The sequence below is a fragment of the Excalfactoria chinensis genome, chromosome 3, assembly GCF_039878825.1.
Source record: "Excalfactoria chinensis isolate bCotChi1 chromosome 3, bCotChi1.hap2, whole genome shotgun sequence".
NCBI lineage: Eukaryota > Metazoa > Chordata > Aves > Galliformes > Phasianidae > Excalfactoria > Excalfactoria chinensis.
The window spans coordinates 81,458,406-81,479,593 of NC_092827.1; the positions used below are offsets into that span (position 1 = coordinate 81,458,406).

Consider the following 21,188-nt stretch of genomic DNA (forward strand, 5'->3'; position numbering starts at 1 on the left):
GCTGGATTTTATATAGAATTTAAGCAATCAAACATATAGAAACACATTCATCTTCCCTTGCTTGATCCTAAGTGGACACTTTCCATCTTAAAAAACAATGTTCAAATAAGAGTATGAATGACTTCCTGCTATTCCTGGCATTCCCACCCTTCTTTCCCTTCCTAAATCAGCCATTTCACCAGTATTACGCATTTTAGAGGATTTCTTTTAAAATTTGATTTAGTCTGCAGATGGTTCATTCTTCAACAATGTATCTAATGGTGCTCCAATGTTTTCCCCAGTACTTCTTGTCAAAAACCAATTAGCAGAGAGAGAGAATTGCTGAGCAGATCTTTCTTCTAGAATTGTTGTTAAAGCAGTAAGCTTTGTTTTGTTACCATCTGTGGGACTTTAGAAAGAGAACAAACCAAATACTGTAATAAAAGACAGAATCAAGAAATCACTTTATTCATATGCATCCTACCCAACCACAGCATCCGTGAGTACAAGATCTTTGAGCAACATAGAAGTTACCAAACGTTTTTGTTTTGTAAGCAATGCCAGTTTAAAGTTATTTATATTTTCTCTTTCGTCATGGTATTCAGTTCTAAATCTTGTTTTGGAAGCAGCTTGTGAATTACTAGGGGGAAAAAAAGATTGTTTATTAATAAAGTATCAGTTCATCTAGGGAACAACATACATAATAGTTGTCTCCCTTTTCTTGAAAGAGATGTGACTTGCATCTTTCTCTGGAGATCATTCTCATGGGCTCACTAACACATCAAAGGGGTTAATTTATTCAATTAGTAAATAGAAGCAAGTAACTCAAAACTGAAAGCCTACTAGGTGCAAAATTCATAAGCTTTGTTTCATATTCAGTGAACATATCATTTATTGCAGAGTTAAGTCTACTTGTACTTTAAATTCCATAGTAAAATAATTAGTTTAATTTACAGTATTAAGATAATACACATTTTAACAAGTATGGAAACCCCAAGTTAATGCAAGCTTTTCACTTAACTGTGAGGCAAAGATTTTCTTCTAACCATTTGTATGTATAATATTCTCAGATAGAAAAGCTACATGAACAAAAAATTCACTAAACAAATACATGAAAAAAAATATATTTAAAAGGAATAGTTTAAATTTAGTTAGATTTAGGTTGTCTTTGCCATTTTTATGCCTATGTGGAGAGTTGTTCATCAGGGAATATTCTTGCATTCTGGTTTGTCAAGTGCCTGTTTAGACATTTCCTCTCCAACAAGTCTACAAGTCTTAGCTCCCAAGAGCCAGCTCCAGCTTCAACACAGATCTTGTCTTGCTTATTCTCAGAAGACTCAGCCCAGCTGACTGCAGGGAAGAAGTCCATGTACAAAAAGCCGTGTATATTTAGGTCTGCTTTTCTCTTGCTTAGGATGAATGAGAATTCATTGAACTCCCACCACTAACCAGATATTTCTCAGATCTCTTAGAATGACTTCAAGCATTGGAATATTTGACAGAACCGTCTTGTTTTGAATTCTGTGCCAAGGCACTGAAACGCAGCAGAGGAAGAATCAAACTTTATGATATTGAAGCTGAGATAAAGAAGATTTCTAAATTTAAGATCAGGTCAAAATTGTTTTACATTCTATTTTGTTCTGCACATTTTTCTGGAACTGTTCAGATAGGTCAAATTATGATGGAAATGCATTCTGAAGATTTGGTTTTGAAGATGCTTGGTGTACTTAACCATGCAGTTCATAGTCTGGGTGTGAAAACTCGTGTGCATTTACACACATAATTAGGGCAGTACTATTCAAAAATAAAACCAACCCCAAACATTGAGTAATTTGTTACAAATTCTAAAGCAGATAGGACCGACTGATGCCACCTTCATATTCAAATCCTGCAAATGTGCCACTTAGGAAACCTCCAGCAGCTCATCAATCGGGATCAAAATCCATTTCTTTCCAGGACTTGGAGGCATTTCTTTTGTATTGTTCAAGTTCCTGAAAAAGAAATATATACAGATATTAACTGAGTATCCTCATGACTAAACGCGATTAGATAAATGAGCCACCTCACCGATTAAAACGTGTACAAAGATTAGTCACTGTAGAAAAAAAATAACTAGATGGTTGTTATTTCTAACAAAATAATACTGAACGTTTGGCATTTGATACATCTGCTCTCACATAAAGACATAGGAAGCTAGATTGATTTGTTTATATCATTATTATTTTTTGCCTTGACACCTGCTTTGTAAGGTAGAAGAAAGTTGGGACCCTTAGACATTCAGGTGGGAGAAGCCAGGCTCTGCATGATCATACTACAATATATCAGTACATGTCTTTTAAGAACAGAAAACAGAATTACTGAATAAAAACTCCTTTGTCACACAAACCAAGCGTCCAAGTCAAGGCCTCTTAAGGAACAAAATGGATTGGCAATTCCTTAACAATACGGCAAATAAATGTTACTTTTTTTTTAAGCACAGGGCTGAACCATTGAAATCTTGTACACTGTGTTAGAAATCCCCACAGAACTGAAACCAGATATACTAAGAATATGCATGATATACACATGGAAGGTGTTCCCTTAGTGGCCCTGCTGTGGAAGTTTAAGCTGCATTTTGCCTTTGCTGCCTTTCACAATCTTCTCCAGACAGCAGGAAGCAGAAATGTATTTTGGAGGAATGCAGTGGTTGTTTATGAGGTCAAAGCTTTACATTTTTGATATATATATTTCAATTAGTAGTTTAAAAAAAAAACAAACATGTTTCAGGTGCTACTGTTCAGTAGATTGAAATACTTACACCTGTGTGTAGAAGTAAAATGCAAATCCAATGTGGGAATTACAATTACACATCTCCTAGATGATAATTAGATTATTAAAGTCAAACAGAGGCTCAGATTGTGAAGACACAAATAGTGTAAATTAGGTGTGAAGCACGGGGCAGTCTGTATTGTGGGGTATGTGACACCAGTGGAATGCCAGCAAGGTAAGGAAATGACCTCATTTCAGTCAAATAAATAATGCTACTGGGAATCCTTAAGCTGGTAACAGAAGGTTCCAGCAACGCTGCAAAAAACAGTTTCATTTTCAGGATTTTATAGCTCGGTGTTATACTGTTAGAAATTGTTTCTGATTTTTTTTTTCCCCATGAAAAAGCTATTTGAAATGCACCATCATTGCTTTTTGTTCACTTAAGTGTGAAACGATACTTGCTTTAATGAAGTAACTGTTAGACGTAACCACATGCTACTTGCAATGAAAAAAGGGCGTTCTGCCTTACTTAGAAGAACACATCAACTCTCTGTTAACTACAACACACACACAAAATGTAATTATACTGGAACTCTGCATCGAGTTCAATTAATTACACATAACTTTGACTCATTGTTGCTACAATCTGCCTGCACTATGAAGTTCTGTATTGCAATAAATGTGCCAGGAAGGTCTTCTAAGATGGTGATATTTTGTGTTTTCTGTGTAACTGAAGAAACAAGCTGGATGTGTGTTCTGAATCACAGCTGAAGGTCAGATATAAAATGGGTTACCCAAAAAGCTTCTAAAAGCAAATGTCTGCGTTTAGACAGCTCTATGATCTGTTGAGATTCTGAATCAGGCCGTGCAAATATACTGCTATGAACAGGACTGAGCAGGAAAAACTCTTTTTTACTAGTCATTTCCATTGTTTATTGAGGAATTCATGCTAATGGGGCAATACAGTAGGCTGCCTACCACAACCACTTAAGGAGAAATTAACCCAGCAGCTTTTTGTATGAGCTTTGAAAGATCTATTCTTATTCAGGAGTAGTACAACTCTTTCAGTGAGGTTTCAATGTATTTATTTTCTTGCTCCTAAGCTTACTTAGCATCCAGGAGCTCCTCTTCCCAAACTGCTTTAAGCAGAAAAGGACATTCATCCCATTCATCCTTTTGGAAATTCAAACCAAAAAGAGAGACAAAATACATATTAAAATTATCTGCCAAAGCAAAAAAGTAAAGCCAGCCCCCAAGAATCACAAAAAATAACATCTATGCACCTGTGGTTGTACAGCTACTGAAGTAGCTTGGAGTGATGAGAAAAACAATAGGAGGGGGAGAAGCGGTAAGGAAGGAAAAGGGCTGGACGTAAAGCAGTGACTGATTAGTATCAATGCAGTGGAGACCCACAAAATTGCTCAAGAGGAGCAACAGAAAAATCGTTGCCTAAAAGCTGTGAGGAAGTGTCATTGAATTTTCTCTTTCAGGCAGTAATTTCAGCAGCTCCACCAGCAGTGCAAAGCTATCAGAAGCACCACAGGTTTATGAGCAATAAGAGGATTTTTTAATTAGTACATATCCTTCCGATGCTTGCAAGCATTGAGTTTTACAGCTTGCTCACCGATGACTGCTGCAGAACGAACTGTGTCTAAATGTATTAAGTTGCATTATTAAATACAAGTCCATGCATACTGTTCCATCTGTAAGCCAGTCTGTACTCAGTATTTCATTCCTTCACTATTAACAAAGTAACTGCGATCTGCCCCTGGTCTGAACTGTGGGCAAACTTCCAGCAGTTTGGTAGTAGAAGTAGAGGGAATGCTGGGATATTTTAAGAAGTAAATGTATCCTGTTTGATGCTAAGGAAATAACTTCAGTTCTAACAGCTTTCTCAACAGCCACAGAAAGAGGTGAAAATAAATTAAGAAGCCTGACATGTGAAGACCAATCTGTAAGGTCACTTCTACAGGTGTTGGTTGCCTAAATAATCAGCCTTACAAACGTATCCCTTCTGACTAAGAGTTTCAAGACAGGTGGATCATTCAGCTGAGGTTATTTTGCTGTAATTTCAGTTAGCTCCAAGTCAATTCGCTTAAAACCAGCATGTATTAAAGCAGTGTAGCTATTCCTCCACATAAAGCAGTACGTATTTCTCCTTTTGCTGCACGCTTAAGAGGCACATCAAAGGAAGACTACCTTTATTCAAAGTGAAATGAGAGCAAAGAAATAAAGAGGATGATATGGGGAAAAATACAGAAAAGAACCTTTAACAGATGCACTGACTCAGGAGGACAAACACTGTCTGGAGAGCGTATTGCGTTAGTTTTGGTGTAAAACAGAAAGCAAAACAAATCCCCAAAGATGAGCAAGGGAAAAAGGTGGGAAAAATCTTTCCAATACAACTTGCAGATCGCTTTGGAGGCCTTTCTGACAAACCCTTCCTGCTCATGAAGCCGTATACTACAAACATCAGCTACTGTAACTCCATGATCGCAGAAGAGATCTTCTCTCCAGACTAGAAGGACATCCTACCAAAGCACAAACTTCCGGGTAAGCCCAAATGATCACAACTAGAATTAAGCTTCCTTGTTTTGTTGTTGTTGTTTTTTCCTGAGAACCAATTGTACATCATACAGATCAGATTTACAGAATGAATAATTGCCTTCAGTGTGCTCAGAACGTTTTAAATGTTATTGGTGTGCCAGCAACTTGTCCTAAAAGCCTCAACTCTGGCTAAAAGTGATGGGTTTTTTTCCCCCTTTCTTTTATATATATATTTTTTAACCTCAGTGCTTCTGTACTTCTGTATTGGTATAAATTCATCAGCTGTCAAATGAGGAAGATCCCAGCTATCTCATAGAGGGAGTGAGAAGAAAGACTTAACTGATGTTTGTGAGGCACTCAGATAAGATAACATTACCACACATTCGCAGAGAAAAAAAAAATTAATACTTCTGTGTTCACTGAAGTGTCTGAATGGCAGGTTGAGAAATAAGGTACACAAAGAATGAGTATAATGAAAAGAAATACCGAACAACTGAACTGAGACATCAGCAAAATAGTATATGATCATGTAATTAAAGACAATACCATAATGGCTACAAACAAGGAGTAAAATTACGACTGCAGGAAAAGCCTTAATTGCTGCATTCCCTCAGTTCTAAGGGACTGGTATCGTGACTTTAACTGTCTTTTTTAAATGTGGTTTCTTACTGAACTTGGTCTGGAACACAGTAAAAAGAAACAAGTACTGAAACAAGGATTAAAATAAGCAACGAAGATTCTGTAGAAGTTTAATAACTGTGCTCTAATTAGGCTCTTAAACCAACACTAAAACTCCTGTGTTGTACCCAGTTGGGTATGTCTATGCAAAAACAAGAAAGGTTACTCTTGGCAGCTGTATCAACACTCTATAGAATCTTTTTCACATGAAGACCAGCACTTCTCTGGAGAAAACAGAAGATGCTCCTGCTGTATAGGTGAGTGTCAGAGCCCTTTGCCCACTGGCACTAGATAGGAGGTTCACTGCACAGCATGAAATCTTCTGTTTTGTTTAATGACTGAAGTGCTCTCCAGAAGTTCTGCAATCTGCTCGTAGTAGGACAATATGTTGAGAAAAATATGGCTGGTTCTCATGTTGGCCGATGTGTGACTGACTGATCCCAACCACAATCAGATACTGATGTGGTGTGAATAACAGTGGTGGATCTCACACCAAAGATGACACCAATTGTGGTTCATTGGCTCATTAGTGCAACACAGGACAGATGTTTTAGAACCACATTTTGTGAGTGACAGGGTTGGTTTTGATGCAGAATTTAGAAGAAAAATAGTAATAAAATAAATCTACAGATAGACAAGTCTGGTGCTTGCATGACCCAAGGGAGGATTAGTGACAGAATATACTTCTAATCTTACTGCAGATAAATGTCCATAATTTTATTTCAAGTCTATTTCATACGTGCAGTGTTGTTGCTTTTTCCACCCCAGCCCTCCTTTCTTCCGTTTAAGGCTTTACAGCTTTGTTCTTGAAGATATGGTGCCATTACTTGTAAGCTGACATTGAAAGACACCACCTATCTACCAAGCCCTAACACTTAAATTTTGCGTAACAGTGACCTGTTGGTACTTTGACATTGACTTTAAAGAACCTAACTGGGAGACTATCCAATTCCCTGAGCTCAAGGTCAGCTTTAACGTTTGCTTCTGTGAACAAAGCTACAGTTAAATGTCCTGATAAAAAGAATAAAAAATTCTTGAGATCCTCTATGGAGATCTCAAAAAGGTCCTACATGCTTTATTCTCTCAGAGCATTACTCCAGAGCATGAGAAAAAGAAGTAAACAATTACAAGAGCATTAGTTTATATAAGTCTGCAAATAACGTCTGTGGTTTAAAAACCAGGAAAAGAATTTTGAAAAGACACGGTTGAGAAAGGTAGAGAGTATATGTAGAACAAAGGCACAGCATGGAAAAGGTAGCCACACAGTGATAGAGTGGTAGGTCTCATCCTTAACTCTGCAAATAATAAGGAAGCAGAATAATCCGTTCTAAAAGAGTCTATCCTTCTCACAGCTAATTTTACATTAAGAATCATCACAGCCAATGCTGAAAAGACACATTTATTTCTCCACAGACCCCAGATGCACACAAACTCTGCCATCTCTCTCCCTTAGCAAACCATATGGAATTACTTAGAGACAGGCTGGTGCTAGGACACTTCCTCACTGGTGGAAGGTAGTAGAGGAAACAGTCTTGATTTTATTAAGCTTTATATTGCTTTGATGATCTATAAATCAATCACATATTACGTAGCAGTCCCACCTAAGGCCAGAATTTCAGTCAGGTGTGCTAATTGTTTTATCAGATACTATTTTACTTTTCTTGTTCCAATATTTCTGTGTTCTCCTTTAAAGCTTATCTTTGAGGTAAACACACAAACCTACAGTCCAAGTGGCACATTAACGGAGTGTGTCCTGGAAAGTAAAATGAACTAAAATGATTTTAAAACATACCCTGGCATGATATGAAACTTTCATATCGCATTATGATTTCATGACCAACATGCCGCATAATGAACATTTCAATATATTGTTCTTCCTAAATAATAGACAGGGCTGGCATTACCTTTTGGACCTTCGCACTATGATACATTTAATGTTTTCCTTTAAAAACTGGATTTTTGTGCCGCTTTTCATATAAGTGGAAAATTCAAAGATATCTCAAGATGGTTAAGCACGTTGCCGGGGCTTTGTTTTGGTTTGTGTTGTGTTTTAAAGATGCATGTTGCTGTCTCGGTGCATTTCAAATTGAATGATGTTCTTTGAGAATAAAACATTTGAATAATGTGCAAATAATCTTGTAATAATCGAACTTTATTAGAGAGAAGTTTAGAAAATAGGTGCAGATAACAAAAGTAATTTTCTCTTTAATGCTCGAATTACTTGTAGTAGTCCAACTAAAAGAAACTACTTTGGTTTCCGATGTCCTTGAACAGATTAATGTTCTAAAAGCCTTTCTCTTTGGTTTAAAAACAGAAAAATTAATAAGTTCCTGCACGATGTAATCAACACAGACAAGCAACTTCTTTTGCAAGATGTTACTATCATCTAAAAATAACTTCATATACCACATAGTTATACTGGGCATAAGATTGCATTATGAATTCCAAAAGCAATGTGCTTTACAATCGTTGATGATTTCTTAGACCGCTTTTGACATAACAGAAATTCAGAACTGATGCCTACATTAACAGGACGTTATAGGCAATGTGCAAGTTTGGGTTGTGTGGGATTCTTAAAATCACTTTATTCTTTCACGTTATTAATGCATTTCTTTGGATCAGGTAACTATAAGTAAGTTTACAGCCTTTGTGAATGTTCAAGAAATAGAGAGTTTTCCAATGAAGTATGCAATATTCCTTCCAAAATAAGACAAATGTATAAATATTGGATTAAGTTTGACAGACTTGTACCCCTAATACTGATTAAGCCTACATTTCTACTCGTGGGAGGTATATATTGATAGGGCATTGACCTTAGCCTATTTCACCACAGAATTTATCTATAAAACTACCTTATTTTTAGTGAAATAATTCTGGACGAGAGAGAGGAAATGGTTGAATCATTCACCTCTAAAGCGAAGAGCCAAAAGCTGGAGATCTAACAACACTCCACCTGCAAAGTGTCTACCAGTAAAAAAAAAAACGACAGTATATCTTTGTGTAAAAGAGTCCTTGAAGTAAAGCAGAAGTTACGCAAAGACAAAAGGACAATACAAGTATATTCTACAGTTACTTCCACAATGCCAGTGTTTCTGGAATACCTGATTGTGAAGAGCAATTGAAGAACAAGCACACACCTGGTTTTTCTGAGCTCTCATGACATCAACTTCATATTCAGCACATTGCGAATCCTGTGCAGGGTCCTTCCTATCTTGTAAATCACCGAAACCCTTAGAGGAAGCAATGAGAGAAACACACAAGGTAAATTTTATCTTATTTTACCTTCTGTTCCCTTCCCAAGAATATGCAGTGATATACTGTCATGGTTTTATGATATTTTGGTTACTGGTATTCCATATCATAACATCACGTAGTGCACTTGGAGTTAAAGTGTTAATGTTCCAGTTCCTGGTACCTGTCCAGAAGAGAAGAACTACATTCCCCAGGGGGCTTTGTGGTCAGAGAGGAGATAGATATAACTCCTGGCAAGGTCACCTGATAAGATGGAAGCATTTTGCTTGTAATAGAAAGGTATTAAAATCTTGCATTTAAGGACAAACATTGCACTATAGGATATGGATCAAGTAAAGCAATACAACATATTATCTTGGTTTGGTAAAATGTTAAGAAAGTAATAGTGCAGTTAGAACTTATAGGAAATAAAATCTTTATCTGGTAGATGTTTATTATTCTCTCCTCAGAATGCAAAAATCCTTTCTGGCCCATGACATTTGGGTGTAGGTAAGGATATGCATTTCAGTGATTTTAATACTCAAGACAGTGCTTCATTTAAGGCTGCCAGAAGCGTTATTTCAGTATCCGTGAAACACTTTCTTACTACTGTTTGGCCTGTTCTGAAATTTCATTTACTAGACTTCAGAGAATGATACATTTAATTCCAAAGAAGAAAATACACTAACAGAAAACTTTTAAATAAGGTTTCTTTAGACTTTGCACCACGTGTTTCTCTGCAGTTGTAACAAATGGAAAGTAGTAAGTAGTTAACCATACAAATAACAGAATAAAATAAAGCAGAATTAAAGCTATCGTAAAACAAAGGGAATTCTCATTGTACTAAAACACCTTTGAAGCTCAAAGCATATTTTGGAACTAAAACAGAAGAATGGAAATTTCACTGACGGGACTTGCAAGATGAGGAATGTCTTCAGACACATCTAAAAACAGTGTTAGCTGTACCGTTAAAGGGGGTAAATGCTACTGTTTTCTGAGTAAAGGATTGCTACTCTGAGTTATCTTACCCTTTAGAAAGGGACAGAGTATCTAACTTCAGACAGCATCTGCTAAGGTTCCATGATGTATGGCACAGAAGTACAAAGTGCCCTTTCCGGTTGCCCAGAAACGATTATCTGGAGAGGCCAAATGATTAATGAATTGCTTTCTGGCAGTTATATCTACCTGCTGATTAGAATAACTGGTAGAGTGTTAAAGTTATGGTCAAAACCGAGTCCTGTGCCGGACTTCAGAGACTGAATTTAAATATTCACATCCCATATCCAATAATTATTGCTAGCTGTGCTGTCCAGTCATTGGACTGGAAAAGCAATAATTAGTAGTAATATTACTGCTATTCTAGGAGGAAAGAATCTGCAGCAGACGTGTAAACACCTACCTTGGGAGGAAATGTCTTCTCAAACACTTTCTTCCACAGTTCTAAAGGTGTGTTTGCACGCATCCTTCCAATGCTGCTGTCAGAGGTGGGTGGTGGCCCTAATGATAACAGCACAACACAAAATAATACAAGCATGTTATTGTAACAACATGAATTACTGAATAGTTTTGGATACTGATCCAGCTACTTTAATACTTTACCTTCTACTGTGAAAAGCTGCTACAAATAGTCTGGGAGGCATTCTATGTTACATTTTCTTTTAGAACAAATGTTGTTTGTAGCTTACTATTTGAGGTAGTCCTGACACTTCAGTAAGCTACCTAAAGTAATTCTCAATAATATAAATACTGAATCGCAGTTTAACATTTTCCACACCATTTGCTTCAACGAGGAGTCAAAACAGACAGAGTGCTTATCTTGTAACAGCTTAATATATTTTTCTCACTTTCTAAACCAATTAAACAACAAACACAATGAACATCAAATGTCCTAACCTATTTGGCTCAGTGAATCCAGGCCTGCTGGGATAAATAGTGGTTTGTTGTGATCCACTGATACGGACTTGCTAAACAGAAAAAAGAAAACATGTTAAAGAGAACATTTAGTAATAAACTAATAATTACATTATTGTAGCTAAGAATAGACTCGTATTGGGCTTTGCAAAGCAATACATGGAAGCAAAAATCTATAACATGGTGATTACATTTCCATTCTGCCAGCTTAGGGAATATAATCAAGAGTTACTACTATCCTGTGCAGAGATGAGCAGCTGAGGCAGGACTAAAATTCCACAAACAAGAATTTTGCAGAGGTGATCTTATTACGAAGAAAACAGAAGTTTTGGTCATCCAAGTATTTTCAGTCAATGGTTTTATAGACTCTGGGCAAGACATTCAATAGCTAGATGATCACTGTTACCTTCTATCGTAGCCAAATGCCAAGTGATTAATAAGAGCACGAGCTTTCAGCAGGAGAGCCTCAGATTTACTGGTAAACTAAATGAATTAGAAAAAAAAATATACATTATGACATTCCATCACAGAAATACTGCACAGTATCATCTGCATAGACTATTTTGGATAGAGCTTGGCTAATTCCTGACGTCAAAAAAAAATTGTGTATGCTTATTGGATTTACTAGAGTAAATAATATAAACAAACAGAAGCTGTTCAGCAACTAAAATAAGCCACTGTCACAAAATGGGTTAACAGAAATGATGGCTGATAAAGTTATAAGCACATTCTGATGTAAAGGAAGCCTAAGAGGCAGCTGGTTTGTGTTGTGAACCTGATCATAAAGATTTCTGCCTTTATTCAGGAGATGATGAACTGAGTTTGCTAACAGATAGCCACATTTTTAGTTTTTTCTGACACAATGCATTAGGTATTTTGCATACAATGGGTATTCATCCATCCACTGACAATACCTGTAACCTAATTTACAAACTATCTCATTAAGAAAGCGACTGTAAAGCTAATTAAACTCTGTCTTTTCTAGGATTTTTTATTTCTATTTTTTAAAATATTTTGTAGCACAGGAATCACTCATCTCATTATTTCTTAATTAGTAAGTGAATACAAATACCACCAGTGATGCGCCATAATAATGCGAAACAAATCGAAGTGTCCTGCTGATTATTTTCCTCATTTCAGAGTCAAACTCCTAAAAAACAAAAGTTGTTATTGGAACACATGCGTTAGAAACAAAAAACTCCAAAACATCACAGATAGAACTTTTCTCTTTTTCTTTAAACTGCAGTGCACTTAGGCTGCACGATATGAGGTGTTCAGCTGTCAGCATAATTATATCTCAAGACAGAATCAGTAACAGCCTACTCTGAAAGGAAATGTCACAATTTCGCTTTGTTTCTTTTTTTTTTTTTTCAGAGGGAGCCTAATTCTGGCAATGTGTTAGTCCAGAAAAGTTTTTAATTGGGAATATGTATTCAATTTCCAATTGATTTGTTTCCTACTTCTTGAAATTCTAGAACCGAAGAAATCCTGGCTTCTCAACGAATCTGTATTTACTTAATTTTGTGAGAACATTTAACTTTCAGAAAATGTTCGGCTATATGCTCTTTAAATTCTAATAACTACAAGATTTGAAAGTTGCACAAAAATATCATTGAATTTATGTTCCTTTAACGCAAGATCATACAGATGGATGAAAATCTGTTCCACTGAGGCCTCCAGCGGTCTGCCCACAGGCTCCAATGGAACCGGGCTGTTATTCTGTGTTCATTACATGACAGTCACTGGTTTTTAGAGTGGTCAGGGCTCAGGATGAAAGAATGCATGGTACTTAATAATAAAAATAAAGTGACTCTGATGTGGCCTAGCACCAATGTACCGTGTAGTCATCCAGGTAAGCACAAGTTGCCAGTACAGTAGCTAAAATTCATACATCCTCTTCTAGCTTCTCATGATCAAGTGCTACTTGGGAAGTGGGTATGTATTTGCTTGGGCTGGGAGAGAACCCAGCAGTACGTTTTTTCCTCTCCCACCAAAAGGTGTGATGACTCATTTGACTGTAAAAAAAACTTTGAAAACAGGTGCAGAACAAAATGGCAACTTACTGTCACAACTGTAAAAGATTACTTACATGAAATATATCGTATTTGCTTCCAATAATCACCAAGGGTATTGGAAAAGGGTCAACCAAATCATAATCCTATGAAACGGATGTAATGGTTAAGCAGTGTAAGCAAGTTATAGAAGATTGTAATAGTTAAAGCAACTGAAAGGGGTTAAAATTAATTCAAAGGAGATGAGGGTTTTTTCAGAACCTTAAGTGGAATGAATAAACTTCAATCCATGCCACATTCTCCAAGTTGACACCAATGGATTACAGTAGTTCTGGAGGCGCAGATGTAACTTAGGTGGTTAACATCGGGTCCAAGTTTTAACAAACAGATAACAATAATTCTCTAGTTATCTGGAGGACTTTCATGTAGTCTTTGTGAAATGAGACAGAACCCCTCTCATTCATGAGATGAAATCGTCAAACTGCTTTGGTTGCAGCAGAGTGGAAAATATATAGGTTGGAGCAGATTGAACTGCTAACTTCTAAAGTGGTTACCTCACATAGACTAAATGACAGACTAATTGGCAGGAAGCTGCAAATACAGGAAATCCTGTACTGTGAAGGGAAAAATGATTGCTGCATTCCTACATTGTCAAGGCAAAACCTTCTATATAGTTTGTTACATAAAACGGAGAACTCGATAAAAAATAAATAACCAAAGTGTTAATTCCTTAACTAATAAAAAACAAACACCAGAAACATTAAAAGTGACACCCCACCCACCTAAACAAGGTCTATAAAAGAGCAAATAGTTTTCTGACTGTAAATGATGATATTTCCTCCCACAAAACTGACGTAGAAAGTTTAATGAGAACCCAGCAGTAACAGAATATTTTGTTTGGGTCTGTTGCTTATGATAATGAAGATGGAATGGAGGTTTTAGAAGGTATGACAGTGTTCCCTGCAGGGTAATGAGTCTTCTAAACCATTAGAAGCATTTTTCTCATTCTTATTGAAAAATGTGAGCAGTTTTCCAGTTGATAAGCCCTTTTTGTAAGCTTGACATTGCAGCCATGATTTGTTGCCAATTGCGCTTGTAGGTATTTTCTTTTTGCGAAATGCCTTCTTGAAAAGTAAAAACAGAAATTATTACCCAGCAGAACTCAGACGCCATACTCTAAATCCACTGAACATTGCTTATATTGGTCTCTCAAAAAATGGAGGAGTTGCTTACCTAGCTCAAAAACTGAAAAGTACTTGCTACATTGCAGCATTTTAGAAGTTACAGTAACTAGATTTATGTGCCAAGTCTTTGAACTGTTAAATACTTATTTATCCATTATATATACACAACATTTGCAGAGGTTTCATGCACAATGATTTTTCATTTCTATTGCGCATAATCTAGTTTAGCTTTTCCAGAGATTTAGTTAGCAATTATGTTTAAAGGACTGATGTTAACATTTCTGAAACTTTATAATTTAATTAGTTGTCAGATTATCAAAAGGCATTGAGTTTGTGATAGACATTTAAATAAATGCAAAGTATATAGTCATGTTGATGGCTGTTATAACTATATTCTTTGCTTAAATTTGTACCTTCAGCTAGTCTCTTGCTAGATGACTTTTGTACATTCTAGTTTTCATCTTCATTTTAAAAAGATGAGGGGGGAAAAAAGCAAACTGCTACTCTAAAACTATTTCTTTTGATTGGTGTAACATGCCATAACAATCACATTAGATATCTAACAAAAAGATATAAGAAACCTTCTTTCCTTGTTTCTGCTCTTATTGAATTTTTATTAAATTGCTATAATTTTCCAGTGAACAGGTTCATCTACATCAAATGGATTTTCAGTCATGCAGAAAAATCTAAAAGAGTTGTTTATCATTTTGAAAAGCATTATCTTTAACTGTATAAAGGCCCGTGACATCTGGAGAAAATATTAGAAGTAACTTACTGGATGATCCCTCTGTAGATTGTTCTGCATCTTCTGCTTAATTTCAGCAGCTACTTCAGGATCTGTCTTTTCCAGTTTGGCTACAATTTTATTCACATGGTTTCTGGTGGCCTGCAGAAGATTCTCCATAGTCATCCAGAGTTCATTAGGTTTGGACAGATCCAATACAAGAACTACTGCAAACGACCTATTAAAAAAAGGCATTATCTGCTCAGATCTTCAATGCATGAGACAAATGGCCTTTTCCTTCACTGCCATAAATGTGGTACAAATGCTGAAAGCAACAAATATGAAAATACAAAGGCTAAAATAGAATTGAATGTGAGAGCAAAGAGAGTTGTTTTATAAGTATGGCCTGAGCACTGAAGAAACCTCTCCATTATCTCTTGTTCTATTACTTTGGTAACTTTCCATCAGAAGTTTCAGGAGATTGCATGTATCCGACTTTCCTTCTGGAGGCATTTACAAGAATGTCATCTCTGAACTCAACACTCCCAGCTGAAGCAAAGTTAGTGAATGGACAGAACCTTTATCAAACACAAATGCATTCGAAATTCCGATACTTTCATTATTCCTTTGTCAGATTACATAGAAAAAGCTGGTTAAAGGAATCATTTTGTCTGATGGATGGTGCCAATTATCTGGAACCTCAAAGGAGTATATCAAGTATATCAGAAGGTCTTCTGAAAGACAAATGGAAGAAGTCAGTGTACTCAAGGCATGCTTACAAACTACCAGGCTCCCAAGACTCCAAAAGCATTAGAGTGTAAGTTTAAAGGGGGACATTGCAAACACCAAAAATTCACTGGATTTAGCAATTTTTTTTTCCCCCATGTTCCATCATGACATGAAAAAGGGGATTCCAGACCACAGTGGTTATCAGGAATACTACAAAGCAAACCGTATATCCGATTTTGCCTTCAAATGCTGTGGAAAAAATCTGATGAAAATTTTATTGGTGCAACTATAGATAATGGAACTTTTACATAAGAAAATTGCTTTAGTACAGATGAGTGAGAAAACTAGTGAAAAGCTTGAGATGGTCAAATTTTTGAGTCATATGTTGAAGTCAACAAGGATGATCTTGCAGAATAATGTTGTCCTCTCATCAGTCTTAAGATCATCCTCATGATAAGATCCCTTCTCATAAGCTTCTGAGGTGAAGCTCAGTTAAGTTCATTCAGATATCTGAAAAATAGTTGAATTTCCCCCAAGCCCTTCCAGCAATAAGACATTTCATAAGCTGGAAGTGCTTTTCTTCTGTGTTTGTCCCTCACTAAATAATAGCATTATCTCAATAGCCAGAGCAGTAGCAATGTATGTAACAGAAATTGTATCTTCCCCATTGCTACTTTTTCTTGCAACCTTTTATACATTTCTTCTTCCTATGCTATGCCGTCATTCTGATTATTCTCACTATATTCTCTTAATTCACTCCAAGTTATTTCCTCTTCTCTTGTAATTAATTTGACAGTTTTAGTTCCTTTCAGAAACATCATCTCTCATGTCTGACCTTGCTCTTATCAGATGGTCTCTTCACTTCCTAATAACCCAGTGTCCAGTTTTATGTGTAATATTTTGTCTCATCTTTCACCCTAACATACTGTTCCTCACAGAGATGGTTCCTGTGTCTGCATTTAAAGTAGGAAACCAATTTTTTTTTCTTTGCATCTCCAGTTGCTTTTTCTGCTCATCCAACAAGCATAAAAAGAGGCTACATCTTTTCTTTGTCTGCATTTCTTGTTCTATCTACTTAAGGCCATTTTCTTCATGTTATTGCTTTCTCTTGTTCTTAGAGACTGCTAAGAACTTGTCTTGTTAGGAGAGGATTGTGAAAAGGAAGTTCAAAGCTGAGTACTGATGGTATTACTTTTTTTTTACAAAAAAAATCTCTCAAATATGTTATCTAATATTCTGAAAGAATTTTCTATAATCAGCAGCCTAGAGATTGACTTACACTCAACAGGCAGCTGAAATGAACTTTGAAATTTTAATATGAATCACTTACCTTATGTTGTTGGCAGTGATTGGTATTCGAATCAGTTCCAGTAATGAGGTCCCACCACCTATTTCCCAAAAATGAGCTACATCTTTGGGCTGCAAAATAGATTATGTTAGAAATGCATGCATTCGCGAAACACCAAGAGGAAATATTGATTCTGGTATGCTGAGTCTTTGTGCAAGTGACTCAGAACAACAGCACATCCTATTTCATTAGCATATTCTAAAAAACAAAACCAAACAAGAAATGCTGAAGAAATTCCATAGGACACTAAAGACTCCTGGTGTGCCTATGGCAATCTCCATGAATGACTACTTTAAGGCACTGTACACAGCACTGGTGAGACTGCACCTCGAGTACTGTGTCCAGTTTTGGGCCCTCACTGCAAGAAAGACATTGAGGCCCTGGAATGTGTTCAAAGGGCAACAAAGCTGGTGAGGGGTCTGGAGCACAGGCCTTATGTGGAGAGGGTTAAGGAGCTGGGAATGTTCATCCTGGAGGAGGCTCAGGGGAGACCTTATTGCTCTCTTGAGCAAACTTCCTGAAGGGAGGTTGTAGTGAGCTGGGGGTTAGCTTCTTCTCTCGTGTCATTAGTGATAGGACCAGAGGGAATGGTTTCAAGCTGCACCAGGGGAGATTCAGGCTGTCTATTAGGAAATATTACTTCTCACAAAGGTTGATGAGGCACTGGAATGGACTGCCCAGGGAGGTGGTGGAGTCACCAACCCTGGGGGTGTTCAAGGAACGACTGGATGCTGCACTGAGGGACATGGTTTAGTGGGAGCTATTGGTGATTGGTGAACAGTTGGACTGGATGATCTTTTAGGTCTTCTCCAACCTTGGTGATTCTATGATTCTGTGATTCTATGAAAGAAGCCAGGAAGCACCATGATGAATTATAAATATTTTTGAAAAATATATTGGCTTTTCATCCTTCTTTACTTTTTTTACTGCAGCTCAAGACTAATGGTCTCAACTGGAAGCCATCAATCTTTATATGTGCATTTAGCTTCCACAAAAAGTTTAAAGTGATTTTATCTTTCAGATTTTCCACTCCATGCTTCAGTAACAGCAAAGGCAACTACTTGCAGCAACTTATTACTGCTGGACACTGCTGTGCAGTGATGAGAATGAATTCAATATTCCTGTTAGCACAATCTGCAGAGCAAAGTTAGTGATACTGACACATAAACCAAAACTTAATTATGATTTAACATCATCTACAATGAATATGTCTCTCATAAATCCAGTGGTAAACATCTTCATTGGTTTATACTCATTTCACACTTTGTCTTTAAAGTTCAGGGTATGCATCCTGTGCATCTTCCATCCATGGGAAGATAATAGCGCTCAAACATGACAAACAAGGTAGGTTTCATAAATTAAACTGATTTCTTTGTGTTATACTTTGGTCTTTGATCTATTGCATTCCAGCAATAGGGAGAAATACATTAAAGATTAAAATAGTTGTAATAAAATGATAATTAAAAAAACCCTTCCCCCCCCCAATTAATAAACTAAAAACTCCCAAGATGAAAATAAACTACATATTACTCTGTGTGTGTGTGTGTGTGTGTATGTATGCATGCAATATAAGCTACATACATAAATAAAACTAAACTTTCTGGGTACTCACTGCATTGTGTCTCCTTGCCCTTCTCCCAAAGGTATACTCCAAAACTAATGTTGGCTTTGGAATCTCTTCCCTATCCAAGAGAAAATAATTTCATTTTGTCAAGATGCTCTAAATAAATCAAGTTAATTCTACTTTCATTGTATTTATCAGTCAGTTCAGAATTTAGCTTAGAAACAGCAATACGAAGAAGACATTCTAATACAACGTGTTTCTTCTGCCCAAGACAGGAGAAAGAGCAGCACCCATCTGAAGAGACAGCATTCATATTGGGGAAAAGAACTGGAGGGGTCAGTAGCGAAGGGAAGTAAGTTCAATCTGTAAGTGATCAATTGGACACAATAGACAACACCCGTATACTTGCATTATGAATTATCACACAACATAACCACTCGTGTAAAATTCTAAAAAATACACTGTAACAAAATTAAAAGGCTTATATCTCATTATCAAACCTCAGCAGGTAATCAACTAGATTACATGACTACCTTTTCTAGTCAGGTACATTTTAAACAATTCTCTTTTACTGGTAACTCTTCCTTATAATGTCCTTTATTACGATCATCCGTTAGGTAGCCAAAGCTGAAAAACACTTAACACGTACCTCTCAAGACACCTCAGTATGATGGTGGTCTTCCCCTGGAAATTAAAAACAAAGAACTGCTCTGCTGTAATGTCATTAAGGTATAAGCTTTTTTCACTATGTGAAACTAATTGATGTAATATTCCTACTATGAAGTATCTGAAAAGTATAAAGTCATGTAATTGTTTGTAACTTTATGGTGGAAAACTAACTGCCAGCTTTCTATCAGAATGAAGTTACACTGCTGTTCTACTTGCTAGTTAGAGGCTGTGCAGATACCAATCCTTCTAAAATTCAAATTCTATTCTGAAAAGTAAATAATACTAACAGGTGACAGATACAGACTTACTAATAAGCAAACTTACAGGACAATAAAACAACCTTGGTCACGTGAACCCTAGAATCACAGAATGCTTTAGGTTGGAAGGGAGATGAAGTCCACACATTTCCAACCCCAAGCCATGAACAGGGCTGCCCACCAGCTCAGCTGCCCAGGGCCCATCCAAACTGGCCTTGAGTGCCTGCAGGGATGGGGCACCACAGCCTCTCCCGGCAGCTGTGCCACTGCCTTGTCATCCTCTCAGTGAAAAAATTCCCTTCTTTTAGTTTAAAACCGTTCCCCCTCATCCTATCAGTATCTACCCATGTACAAAGTCACTCTCCCTCCTGTTTCTGGAACCACCACCTTGCAATCTCTTACGATGTGTGCTCAGTTCTGCCTGATACAGACACAGTGTGCAACGAGACACCAGTGCTTGTAATCACAGCAAGGCTGGCAGAAATGCACTTAAGTCGCTCTGTTCCCAGTTAGCTCTTCACAAGGGGAAACTTCACAGCATCTCATCTTCTGAAGAGCTGAGCGAACACCACACGTCAGATCTCTTCCCGAACACAACCTGTGTTTAAAGAACGCACCCGATAACCAGCATTACCCCGTTTTTGCTTCCCATAAACAGCACTGATTTTTCCCAAGCTTCCACACGCTTGCCATCGTCGCCAGAGTTTTCTCTCTTCTCTACTTCATCTCTAGCGATATCCCACAGAGTATCGCTGGTTGGGAAAACAGAACAGACACGCCGTTAGAGAAGAACAATCCGCCGCCCGGCAGGAGGACGGCAGCCCCCCTCCCCGCTTCCCCCGCGCCACGTTACAGCCGCAGAGGCCGAATCTGCCCTTTTACAGCCATCTCCCCTCCCGCCGGACCCAGCGCCCACACGGCGGCGATGCCGTGTCCCCGAGGGGCAGGGGGAGGCCCCGAGCCCCCTTCGCAAAGCTCCGGCGGGCCTCCCGCTCACCCGGCCTTGGGCATCGCCGCTGTCCGCCCGGGCCCGGCTGCCCGTCGCCATGGGAACGGCGCGGGGCGCTGTGGGAGCTGTAGTTCCGCGGGGAGAAGCGGAAGGGGGCGGAGGCCGCTCTCAGCCGTGCCCCGCTCCGCCCTCCCGCAGCCCTTTTTCTTGGGGCTGGGCGGCCCGCTGCTTTTTCTCCTCATATCTGGTCCGTGAAGTCGTTTGCTGGTTCCTGCTGCTTCGGTGTTGGAGCTACAGAGTGTGGCGACGTGCCTTGTGGAAGTGAGCGCAGCTGGTGAGAGTAGGTTGAGCGGAGGTGGTGGAGTCACTGGGTGGTCAGCAGGTGGTGGTTGGAGCTTTTGTTTTAATGCCACACGCTGCTTTAGCCGTGAGGGCACAGATGGACAAACTGGGAACTGTTAATAGAGCCGGAGCTGAAGAGACTCACGAAGGTCATGGAGTCCCACTTCTGCTTCCACATAGCACCACACAAAGCCCACAGCCAGTGTCTGCGTGCTCCTTGAGCTCCAGCAGCTCTGGGCTGTGCCCACCGCCCCCTGGCGCAGACCCTGTTCCTCACCCCCAGCTGCCCCTCCTCTCGGGCCCTGTCGCAGACACA

At 38.1% G+C, this 21,188-nt stretch overlaps 1 protein-coding gene across 1 annotated transcript; it reads right to left on the bottom strand.

Annotated features, from left to right (window-relative positions):
• Nucleotides 1-419: 419 nt before the first annotated feature.
• Nucleotides 420-20,847, bottom strand: DYNC2LI1 (dynein cytoplasmic 2 light intermediate chain 1). Its single transcript, XM_072333044.1, has 13 exons — nt 20,579-20,847; nt 20,216-20,333; nt 19,305-19,339; nt 18,704-18,773; nt 17,074-17,162; nt 15,066-15,252; nt 13,184-13,252; nt 12,167-12,244; nt 11,501-11,577; nt 11,077-11,147; nt 10,583-10,680; nt 9,090-9,182; nt 420-1,970 (listed from the first exon to the last, which is right to left on the bottom strand). The coding sequence occupies exons 1-13, from the start codon at nt 20,770-20,772 to the stop codon at nt 1,905-1,907; spliced, it is 1,245 nt and encodes a 414-aa protein (XP_072189145.1). The 5' UTR covers nt 20,773-20,847; the 3' UTR covers nt 420-1,904.
• Nucleotides 20,848-21,188: the final 341 nt, after the last annotated feature.